The sequence below is a fragment of the Echinops telfairi genome, unplaced genomic scaffold (genome assembly GCF_000313985.2).
Source record: "Echinops telfairi isolate 266 unplaced genomic scaffold, ASM31398v2 ScPeMD7_7400;HRSCAF=8409, whole genome shotgun sequence".
NCBI lineage: Eukaryota > Metazoa > Chordata > Mammalia > Afrosoricida > Tenrecidae > Echinops > Echinops telfairi.
Genome location: NW_022111300.1, coordinates 43,858,647 through 43,870,457, shown reverse-complemented (window position 1 = coordinate 43,870,457; position 11,811 = coordinate 43,858,647). Strand labels below are relative to the sequence as shown.

The window sequence follows — 11,811 nt, the reverse complement described above, 5'->3', positions numbered from 1 at the left end:
CATAAAACTCTCTCTTATACATGAGTTGCTGTGGATTTGTTTCTCCAAAGTACCTAGACTAATACAGTGACCATCACAGAATGCCAGCTTGTTAGAACAAAGTATTCACAAAGCCCCTGAGGAGCCCCCAAAATAGACTTCAGCTAGGATGGGCAGTTCCCGGAACCCCCCAGGACCAGTGGGGAGATAGTCATAAAGGTAAGCACGCAGACCTGGAATTATGTATGCTTTTTCTTTTCTTTTTTTCTTTGCTAGTTTTTTTTTCTTTTCTCTTTTTATTCAATCTTTTCTTTTAATTTTGTCTCCATTATTGTTGGTTTACCTACCTGTGTAAGATAGGCACAGGAAGCAAGCCCCAGGAGACAGCAATGGGACTGACTGTTCTGGAGGGCCTTGTGGGGAGGAGGAAGCAAGGGAAGGGGGCAGTGAGCAAACAACACCATAGACAGGGGAACAACTAGGGAATTAAAGGCAACAATGAGGAGGAGATCCTGGGGGTGTTGAAGCAACAGCAATCTAGCTGAGAGGAAGTACCGAGAGGCAGAAGAAGGGCGAGTGTGATGGTGGGAAAGGAGGAAAGTAAAAGGAAACAAAGGAAAGATCTAGGAAGCAAAGCTATGGATAGGCGTACAAATGCAGTTGTGTATATATGTAAATATATGAGGTATTGACCTATGTACATATAATTATATGGCAATACATTGAGGTAGTGGATGGACCTTGGGCATCTGCTCAGGCCCTCCCTCAACACAAGGAAACTTTGTTCTAACAACTTGGTTCACGGATTTTAAAGTGCATGTGCCTCACTGAAGGTTAAGTGAGGATTTCCTTGCAATAGTAGAAAATGTCCCTCTGTCTCCTTTTTATAGTTTAAAACCTCACAGCATGTACAAGGGTGAGTCAAACAGTGTTGCTCCTGCGGTACCCGTCCTGTCATACCAGACGTGTGTACACTTGTCTGCACAATCAGTGGGGGACAGCAGACAAGTTCTCCCAGTAATACCCTGAGTTTCTTTAAGGTACCTTCAAAAAGAAAGAAAGAAGCCCATACTGCCTGTGCTATGGGCAAAGAGCAATCTTGAGATCTGGACTAATATCAAATTTTTAATAAAATTGCAATGGTTGTCTTCCCAACTCATTGAAGCTTTATACCAAGTTTGTGGGAATCCTACCCCACACAAACAACGAGTTTTAGACTGGTCAAACTTTTTACAGGAGTTTGGGAAGACCTCAGAGATGAGCCAAGGGAAGGAAGACCGTTAACCTCAACCAATGAAGAAATTGTAGCTGAAATCCAAAAGCTGTTCGAAGAAGGTCATAGAATGACCATGGATGCTCTGGGATCTCACGTGGTTTGGCCTGGTCCTTTACAAATGTCCATCTGGGCCACAGCAAGCTTTCAGCTGGATGGGGAACTAAAAACAATGTGCAAGGAGCAGGTAGGTCAAAGCTGACCTTTCCATCAGCCTTTTAAACAAGATTGATGTGAATGAAGACAATTTTATGGAACAAATTTGTGAGGAACAGAAGGATTTCTCTTAAGTTGTCTCCCCAAAATATATACCAGACTTAGCTGCTTGAGAATGACTGTTCTTTAGGCAGCGAAAGTAGGTCAGAGGTTATTCTCCTTAACATCGGCCATCTATAGTGGCTAGACTATTAGTCTGACTTACCCTAAATAAGACCCACTCCCTTCTGATAAGGATAATGGTGGTCTGTTCACTTGCAGGAGATACCAGAGAGGGCAAACCCGCCCAAGGGTGACCAAGGTTAGATAGTCATTATCAGCTGTCTATATCAAGCAGACACCACTGTTTATTCCACAACCAATGTGGGCACACCCCTAGGTGATCCCCCTCCTATTGATTGTATTGCCTATGTTAATACCCCTCCTGGTGACTCAGGTTATTGTCCACTATCAGGGAACTTGCATGCCTCCCAGGATAGTAATTGTCTGCTTTATTGTATGAGACATTAGAGTGATCAAACTTGTTCTAGAATGAATTGTATTGCCCCTTTCTGGTGATGTATGATGCTGTAATCAGATCCCCCTAAAGTGATATGATGCGTGGTTAGCAATAAATAAGGAGGCTCCCTGGTTCTCGAGAGGGTGGCTGGCCGGGGGAGTAGCTGGCCGGAGGGTGGCTGGAGAAGGTGACTAAGGAGGATGAAGCAGCGGCTTCTTCTCTGACGGCTATGCCCCCTCCACGAGGACCACCAAGCTGGGCTGAGGTGAGCTATGCTACCATGAATTGCGTCTGACTCCATTACTTGACTCCATCCTTTAACTCTCATGCTATGACTTTACTATAATCTCTACTTATTATCGCTGTACAATTGCGCCTACCGAACCTGTGATGTTTTGTGGGGTTCCCTCTTCCCCTTAACCCCACACAAAATGTGATGGGGATGACGCTTGAATTTACCAAATTGATCCTGAGAGCAAAGTCTCATCAAAATTGTGGCTTTCTAAGGGATCTGCTGGGCCAGTTAAATTCAAGATAGGTTGGCTCTGAAGATAAAAGTGACTGCTTTTGGGGATTCCAAAGGGTAGACTTGACAGATTTTCTTGACACAAGATCATGGAGGTGGGCAGGGGGTGGGGGTGGGGTCATGGATGAGGAAGACATGATAGAATAATAAGAACTGCATCGGTGAAGAAAAGGCCAGGAAAGTTGTGCCAAGGAGTGTTTTTCACCAGCAATGCATCTGCTCGGCCTTCATAGATAGCGAGTTTTGTCCTATTAGAATTGGGTTGTGAACTGTGTTAGTCTGGCTAGACTAGAGAAACAAATCCAGAGACACTCATGTGTGTGTAAGAGAGAGTTTTATATTCAAGAGTAATTAGTAAGTATATAATAAGAAAACATCCCAGTCCATATCAAGTCCGTAAGTCCAAAATTAGTCCATATGTCCGATACCAACCCATAAATTCCAGACTCACGCAGCCATGCAATGATGCTGAAATGCAGGAAGGTCACAGGCCTGTGGGTGGAATGCATCCCAGAATGCTTCCCACAGGAGCTCCCAGAATCCTCAAGACAAGGCCATGGCCACACAGAGGCATCATTGGCTATGACCTGATTAACAGGCTAGACTCCGCCCTTTCTCAAGTTGACAGATTATCTAATTGTCACAGAAACCTTACTTGTCGGCCCTGATCTTTCTCTCTGATTCTTTTCTCTTGTTTCCCACTCTGAACAGACATTGAAACCAAACCCAATTTGAGTTGCTTGAGGATGTCACAACTACTGCTTTGGTGTGGTGTCAATCAAAAAGGGCAGAAGTCTTGGGGGCAAGGGTTGGGGAGATGCAAACACTGCCTTCAAATGTGGACAAACCTGGATGTAGGAGGTTGAGTAGTATAACTTCCCGTTTTGATCTTTTTATTGATAAAAAGATATTTTAGCAGTTAAAGAAAAAATAGAAAACTGATCGTTCAGCAAACATTCAAATACAGGTGGGGAAAGTCCATGAAATTGGTAGAAATAAACTTCACAAGAGGGCGGCCCAGTGATGAGCATGGTTATGTGCTTGGCTGCTAATGGGAAATGGTGGCAAATTCAGACCCCCCACAAAGGTGGCACAGCAGAAGGAGCTGGCAAAGGGCTCCATTGCAATGACAGCCAAGAAAACCCTAGGGGGCAGCTCTCCTGCCCAAGGGTTTGCTTTGAATATGAATCAGCTCAGCAGTCCCCAGCAACACACCAATCAAGACAAATATTTGGTTCATAGTCTTGAAATTCCCTGAACCTATGTATGGAGTTGTTTTTAGCAGTATTGTCATTTAAAAAAATATCTTCTCTTTGGCCTGAAGTATACTCTTCAGCTAAATTGAGAGTGATGACCATTTGAATTCAACTTTGACGACTTCATGAATGTGTAATAGCATAAAACGCTGCTCAGCTCAGCATCGCCTTCATAATCCTTGGTGTGTCTGGGCAAATTGTTATCCCTAGTTTCTCAATCCCCTAGGGAAGCAAGACTTTAGCATTCTGAAGGGTTCCTCCATTTCCCCTGACCTTCTGCTTTTCCAAACACAGTGCTTTTTTCTAGCAATTGGTCTTTTCTGCTGATGTGTCCAAAATAATCAAGATGAAACTTAGTCATCTTTGCTTCTAAGAAGCCAGGCCTATTACATGCCAGGCAATGAACTTACATCACCTTTCACAAATAGGAAAACTGACACTCAGACAAGTTTGATAACTTACCTCCAAACACAGCTAGCAAAAAAAACGAAACCAGAATTCCAACCCAGGTGTGCCCTTCAAAGTCCTAGCCTATTTCTACGACATTATCATAGAGCTCAGTAGCTAAGGGCTAGGCTGATAACTGAAAGGTCAGCAGGTTAAACCAACCAGCAGCTCTGCAAGAGAAACGATGTAGGGGAGGGTGGGGGAAAGAGGGGTGAAAAGAGGAGCTAATACCAAGGGCTCAGACAGAAAGCATGGGGGAAGGGCCAGCCCCCCACCACTAATCATGGGTCGGGTAGGCGCAATTGTATAGTTGTTATAGATATTATAATAAAGTCATAGAGAGCATGAGAGATAGAAGAGATTGAAATAGTGGAGCCAGGCACATTTCATGGTAACATGCTCACCTCAGCCTCACTTGGTGGTGCACATGGAGAGAGAGGGAGGGGAAGGAAGACAAGGGGAAAGGGAACAGGGAAGCCAGGACTGGAGAGGAGATGGGGAACCAACGAGAGACCAAGACGGGAGCCTGAGAGAGAGCTCTTTATTGCTAACCCAGGCCTATATATCTTTTGGGGGACGTACAAGCCCACTAATTACAGGTAAAGACATACGTCAGAGGAAGGGGTTGCACTATAGGTATTACGGCAATGAGAGGGGAACAGTCTAGGGATATATATGCAATAGGAAGAGGAGGGATTGGGGGTTACATGTCACAAGAAGGGCGAATCCTAGATTCAGGATCTCGGCCTAACTTTGGATGTCACTGAGCCGGTTTGACCTGTTCTCTGGATTTCCATAGAAACCATTATCAGTAGAGTGTGAATCCCACCTACAGTAACCAAGCTAATGGTCCCAAGTCTTTAGGGAGAAGTAGTCCATTCTTTAACAGCAGGGAGTGGGGCCTACCTGTAGTCTGGTGACAATCATTTATGGTTAGCTGCAAGCAGTGTCCTAAATCTAACTTGGGAGAAATCGTTCTGTTTCCCACAAGAAAGAAAATGTTTAGCAAATGATGATGGCAACATATGTACAAATGTTGACACAATAGATGTACGTATGGATTATGATAAGAGCTTTAAGAGCCCCCAATAAAATGATTTTAAAAATTGTAGTCTCGAAAATCCTTTGGGCCAATTCTATTTGTCCAATCAGGTGACTGCCATGGATCAAACCGCATCCCCCTAAAATGACACAGGTAGGCTGTGATTCCCTGTATCCATTTTTTTGCTATAAGAGTAAGTGACCTATGATCAATGAAACAGAATTAGGTAATGTTCAAGAGGATTAAAAATAATAAACTCTCTGCTGAGTCCATGTTGACTCATAGTGAGAAGGTAGAACTGCCCCCAAGAGTTTCTGAGACTGGAACTCATGATGGGAGTGGAAAGCCTTGTCTTTCTTCAGAGGTGCTGGCTGGTGGGTTAGGATGGCTCACCTGGTCCTTAGCAACCCAATTTATAACTCCTTCTTATTCTTTGAATGAGGCAGGATAGGTTGGGATGAATCACCCTTACTTAAAACACCCTAACTCTGGCCACAGCCCTGATCTGATGCAACCCAGAGTTCCCCTAGAGCTTGCCTTGCATAACCTTTTATTTTGGGAGCTGAAGCATGAGACAGAGGAGCGGTGACAGCGGGACCTCCTACCACCAAGATAAGCCAGGAGTGAAGTGTGCTTGGGTTCACGGTTCCTGCGCTGAGAACGTCTTAGACCCAGGGGACGATTGATGCCATGATATATGGAGATCTCCAAGAAACTTGGGGTCCACCCGATATTTACAAGAGGTAAGGACCTTCCCAGAGCCAACAAAGAGAGAGCCAACCCCTAAGCTAGTGCCTATAACTCTAAGGCAGCACTAGAAAACGAAGACCGTCACTGTCGCAGAATCAGCTTTATGGGTGATACTGAATCCACATACGTTCCAGCATCTGGGGAGCTGGAACGAAATCCTGGGTCTGGCTCCCACGTGGATCCAGGAGGCCTACAGCTGCAGGAGGAACCGAAAAACAGAGAGGGGGAAGTTTCATAAGGGGAAACGGAAGGGAGTGGGCTTAAAACTCAACCCGAGACCTCGGTGTCAGCGAGTCGCTGGCGGGGCGGCGCCCACGCACCCTGGGATGGGCCCAGGGAGGCCCCGGAGCCGCTGACCCCGAGAACGGGACGGACGCGACCCGGAAGTCGCTTCTGCCCTGACATACAATGGCGGCGTCCGCAAATCTCGCGCGCTTTGGCGAACCAATCCAAGTCCGACGATCGCGGGACGTCTGACGCAACAACGTTGGATGATGCAACGAGCAGAGCCCGGATAAAGGAGGCCACGGGGGAGCGCTGGGGTTTTTGCTCGGCGGCGGCGTTGGAGTCCGTGTCCTTGGAGTTGACCCAGGCGACCGCAGGGATGGGGCTGGGTGAGTAGGTTTCGGGACGCGGGGCTTGAAGTGTCGCCGTGCGCCCCTCCCCGCCGCGAGCCGGCTGCGGGCGTCTGCGCCGGTCCAGTCGACCCCGCACGCGGATCTGCCCCACGAGGGAACGGGGCGAGGGGCCTGGGCGCTCGGAGCGCCCGGGACGCGTGGGCCAGGCCGGGGCTCCCCTGTGAGGGGCCGTGAGAATCAGCCGAGACTGTCTCAGGGGCGGGTTTAGCCCCCACAGACGTCATTCTTCTTTAATCATTTGATTGGGGGCTCGTGCAGCTCTTTATCGCAATCCATACATTTGTTGCCATCATCGTTCTCAGAGTATTTGCTTTCTACCTGAGCCCTTGGTATCAGCTCCTCATTTTTCCCCTCCTGCCCGCCCCCCCCATGAACCCTTGATAATTTGTAAATTGTTATTTTGTCATCTCAACACTGTCTGACGTCTCCCTTCACCTTTTCTGTTGTCCATCCCCCAGGGAGGAGGTTATATGTAGATCCTTGTAATCGTTTCCCCCTTCCCACCCCACCCTCCCAGTACTGGCCCAGGGCACCTTGATTGTAAGGAAAGGACTTGAAATGTCTGCCACCATCATCTGCTTTGAGATTTCCAGGGTGGCCCCGGTGTCGTAGAAAACGAAATGCTTTAGGGGCCCCAGGGTTCCAGTGTTGAGATTTAGTAAGTGCGAATCTTTGTCATTTGCTGAATCTCCTGACTTCACTTCCTTTAAAAACCACAGGGCGCTGCGTGTGTTTGACACATTAGCACTGATGGGGCAGTGGATTAAGCATTGGCCTGCAAACGGCAAGATCTGCAGTTCACGCCTACCCATAGCTCCTTGGGAGAAAAATTAGACTTTCTGCATCCATAAAGACTTGTTAACAGCCTTGGAACCCCGCCGGGGCAGCTCTGCCCTGTCCTGTGGGCTTACTATGAGTTGGCAGTGAGTTTGGGTTTTGAGTCGATGCGCTCTGAGAGCAGATAGACAGGCGCGCTCCCATCCCATCTTCAGTGCCACCCTTTCAGATGAGTGGTGGGTTGGTTGTTTTTTTTTCCATTTTATAAATGAGGACATAAACACAAAGGTTAAGCATATTCCTTTTCTGTCTAATTTCAGAGTCTTTGCTTGAGTGAAGCTGACTCACAAATGCAAATGATTGAAGTTTATTTTGAAAAGCTGGTTTTGTAGCAGGTGTGCTTTTATGAGGTGGCTTTCATGGGAGAGAATTCATCCCATTTTCTTCAGCCAGTGCTGAAGCTACCCAGGACTCAGAAATCAGACTTGGTGCCATCAAGGCGTTGCCGACTTAGAGCAATGCTCTAGGACAGGGGAGAACTGTCCCTGTGAGTTTCAGCGGCTATAACTCCACGGGAGTAGAAAGCCCTATCTTTCCCCACGGTGCAGCCGGTGACCTTGGGATTAGCCCCCCACCGCCATCAGAGCTGCAGGCTGGGTGAGGTCGATGCAGTGTGTGGTGGTTGACAGTTGTTGGCCATGCAAGTAACTTAATCTCCTTTTTTCCACAGGAGAGCTCTATGTCTCAGATCGAGAGGGTGATGATGCCACAGGTGATGGAACCCAGGGAAAGCCTTTTAAAACAGGTCTAAAGGTAGGGTCTCCACTCTCTACAAAAAGGATGTGACATTCATTAATGACGTACGCCTGTTAGGCGACTTGTCAAGGATTTTATTTCAGGCCACTGGAAGGGAATTTTGGTTCATTTATCAGTAGTTCTCAGGACCAGACTCCGAGTGAGTTTAGCGTAGTCTCAGCAGATTTAAAAGGGAACCCAAGGGCTTCAGTGATAACATGGACTCCAAATGTGGAGGCTAGGTGGGCCCACAAGGCCTTTTGGCCCCTGACATCCATTTCACAATACCTCCCCCTCCCCCCCCCCCATGCAAACATATTCTTTTAATTGCCGTCAATAAGACCGAAACCTATAAATAATTGAATGGGCAAAAGTTGTGGGATAGAGATATGCAAGGGGGCTTCAAAAAGTTTGTGGGAAACTTCCATTATTTTCAAATTTGTTTTCAGTCATCTCTGGGGCTATTTCTTGCTGATTTGTTTGCTGGTTGCTCTTCCACCTGCATGGCCGGGTGCAGGGCCTTCCTGAAACCTTGGAGGGCCGGGAGGTACTGGGTAAAGTTGGCGAGGGTGGGTTCTGCTTTGTTCTCCGTGGTCTCCAGGTCACAGTCAGGCTGCGTGGTCATCGTGGGAGAGCTTCAGTCAGGTTGGGCCTTGCTTTGGGCTGAAGAGGTGCAAGGAGTCCGGGCAGAAGACACCGCTGGGAGCGCCGGCTACGTGTCAGGCTGTGGCTCTTTTCTGGCACTGGGTCCTGGAGCACAGGAAGTAGCATTTACCCTAAAGCCGAATTTCCGGCCTGGGCCATAATAGCCCTTGTAATGGGAATTTGAACTTCACTGACTTGACTCCTCCCCCCATTTGGAAGATGGTCAAGGTTCTTCCTTAGCCAGTGCTCAGCAAAGCCCTGCCCTGACACTCCTTTTGCTGTGGCCTATGTCTGGCTAGTCCTTTGATATTAGAATGTTCTGCTTAGGTTGTAAGCCTTGCCCTCCAGCTCTCCAAGTTTTCTCGTGTCATTGGATGATTCATGCATGACTTTTTAAAATTTTTAATCATTTTATTGGGCGCTCTTAAGATAACATAACACTCCATAGTTCAAGCACATCAAGCAGTACAATTGCTACTATAGTGGGGTTCGGAACATATTCTTCTTGAATGCCTTGGTATTAGCTCCCCTTTATCCCTTCCCCGCCTTACCCCCTAGGGGGACCTCTTATTTATTTATTTCCTTATAATAAGTTGTTTTTTATTGCCTATCTTACACATTCCAGTATATCCATTCACATACAGTTCCGAGTGGGGTTATACAGTCATCAATGCTATCAGCTACCAATTCTCCCACCTCTCTTCCCATACCTTCAGGGAACCAGTACTCCTGTTTCTGAAGGTTTATCTATCTTGGCTCTCATGTACTGAACAATCTTAAGTATGCAAATAAACATACACAAATCTAACATGATTAATGAGGTAAAACAAAAAACCTTAATAGTAAGGGGGCCACAAGAGGATAATTTTGTGTTTGATCAATGCTATAACAACCACATTCTGGACTTAATCATCTTTTCCATATGACCCTTCTAAGAAGGACTGTCCATTATCTTACACGTGGGTTTGGGGTCTCCACTACATCCACCCCTCTTCACATCAATTTGGTTGCTTGCTTTTGAACTTCTGATACCTTCTCCAGTCGACACCTCATGATCACACAGGCCTGGTGTGTTTCTTCCATGGGGGATTTGTCATGCATGACTTGATGCTTCATGCATTAATTCTCAAGCTGGAGAGAGAACCCCCATGTCTCTAGCTTCTGGGTTGTTCGGGTGCCACCTTGTGACTCCCTCAGACTGAGGGCTGTTTAGGAGGATGTTTGCGGGAGGGTGCTGTTGGTCCAGAATTGGGCAATTATAGAGTTGGCACATTTGGTTCCAGCGATGGAAAGGGAGAGATGAGGACAATGCAGGTAGAAAACGAATTTACATACATCATGATTTGTGATTCACACATCCCAGGGAAGGCTGTCCTGATCCCTAAAGTTACTCAGCCACGGAATTCGGTCTGCAAAGTTAGACATTTAAAAGAGACCCCATTCTGTACGTTTCCGCTCTTAGAACAGAGGAGTGTGATTGATTCGTTGTATCTCTTAAAGTTGATGTGACAACTCGGAATATTTTGAAGCAGTTAATGAAATACACATTTGTCAGAAACTTTCAACCCTTTGGTATGTCTTTTTGTACGAGAACAAAACAAAATGCGCAAACCTGGTGTGTCTGAATATTGATGGAAAGAGAGATTTTACGTGCAGGACTTTGTTAAATTAAGTGAAGCGTCGTGTGAGCTGTATGTTACTATTGCAGTCTTCCCTGATTTCTGACACAGGGCTCAGCTTTCCCACTGTGGTCCGCAGTTACTGCCATGGCCCTGGCTGCTGGCTCACCCTCCTGTTGTCCATGCCCCTGCTGGTGGTCCTAAGAGTCCTGTTCCCTTCCCTTTCCTGGGAAACTAATATACGGGGCTAACCAAGCTTGCTAGAGTGGTTAATGAGTGAACCTGAGAGGTTTTTCTCTGAGCAGCGTTGTTTTTGGTACATTCAACTGTCATTCAGGCAACATCAACTTTGGGCCATTGAGGTGTTTGTACTTTCTCTTCGGCTCTTGGTAATGTCCTAATTGCTTTGTAATTATGGAGCAATTTGCTTTTAAATACTGTAACCCCGTTGAAGACACGTCTTTTCTTTTCTTTCCACCCCAGGCTTTGATGACAGTAGGAAAAGAACCCTTCCCTACTATTTACGTAGATTCACAAAAAGAAAATGAGGTGAGGTGACCCGCAATGTTACGGAATTCTCCTTAGAGGCTGTGTTGTTACTGGAGCAGAGATAATACTGAAATCAAACTGTCTCCCTCCCTCCCTTGCTGTCTACTCAGAGGTGGGATGTCATTTCTAAATCTCAGATGAAGAACATTAGGAAGTTGTGGCACAAGGAACAAATGAAGAGCGAGTCCCGGGAAAAGAAAGAGGTGAGTGAGGAATTGGCTGCTGTTTCAGTTTTGCATCAGGATGCCCGAGCCCCTTCTAACCAATTGCCTTACCGTTGAAATTAGGTCGAAGACACTTTGCGGAGGGAGAAAAACCTGGAAGAAGCGCGGAAGATCACAATTAAGAATGACCCGAGTCTTCCAGAGCCCAAATGTGTAAGCGATGGTCAAGGCGTTTGCCCTTTGAACTGGGCCGCCAGGGCTCAGGAAAATCACTCCGGCTCTGAGAGAAATGAGTGTCTCGGACTTGGGCCGGTCTAAGCCTGGTTTCCCTTTTCCTCTGTGTGTTCTTTGGGGAGCCCAAGCACAGTGCGCATCTACAATTGACGTGGCTTGCTTTGAGATCCTGCCCCGGGCTGTGATGAGGTGCCATGTTTTTCCTGCCTCCTCAGGGTTGGAGCTGGCTTCAGCCCCTTCCTCTCCTGATTCTCCCAGATGGAAAAACCTAGCCTTTGTTAGCTTCCACGGGACCTGGGCAGTGGGGCTCAGGGCCAGGCTGGCCGGAGTGGCGGGGAGCAGGTCCTGTTCTCTCTGTGTGGGCTTTCCCTCTAGCAGTGTCTGTCTGGATAGCCAGAGGGC

The 11,811-nt window shown here is 47.0% G+C and overlaps 1 protein-coding gene across 1 annotated transcript in view; it reads left to right on the top strand.

The window, feature by feature from the left end:
• Positions 1–5,935: 5,935 nt before the first annotated feature.
• NARS1 (asparaginyl-tRNA synthetase 1) overlaps positions 5,936–11,811 on the top strand; it is a 15,905-nt gene continuing 10,029 nt past the window's right edge. Inside the window, exons 1-6 of the mRNA XM_004703010.4 lie at positions 5,936–5,981; positions 6,279–6,602; positions 8,134–8,216; positions 10,946–11,011; positions 11,122–11,214; positions 11,299–11,388. Of these exons, the coding sequence (XP_004703067.2) occupies positions 5,936–5,981; positions 6,279–6,602; positions 8,134–8,216; positions 10,946–11,011; positions 11,122–11,214; positions 11,299–11,388 (702 nt within the window). The remainder of the gene's footprint in view (positions 5,982–6,278; positions 6,603–8,133; positions 8,217–10,945; positions 11,012–11,121; positions 11,215–11,298; positions 11,389–11,811) is intronic.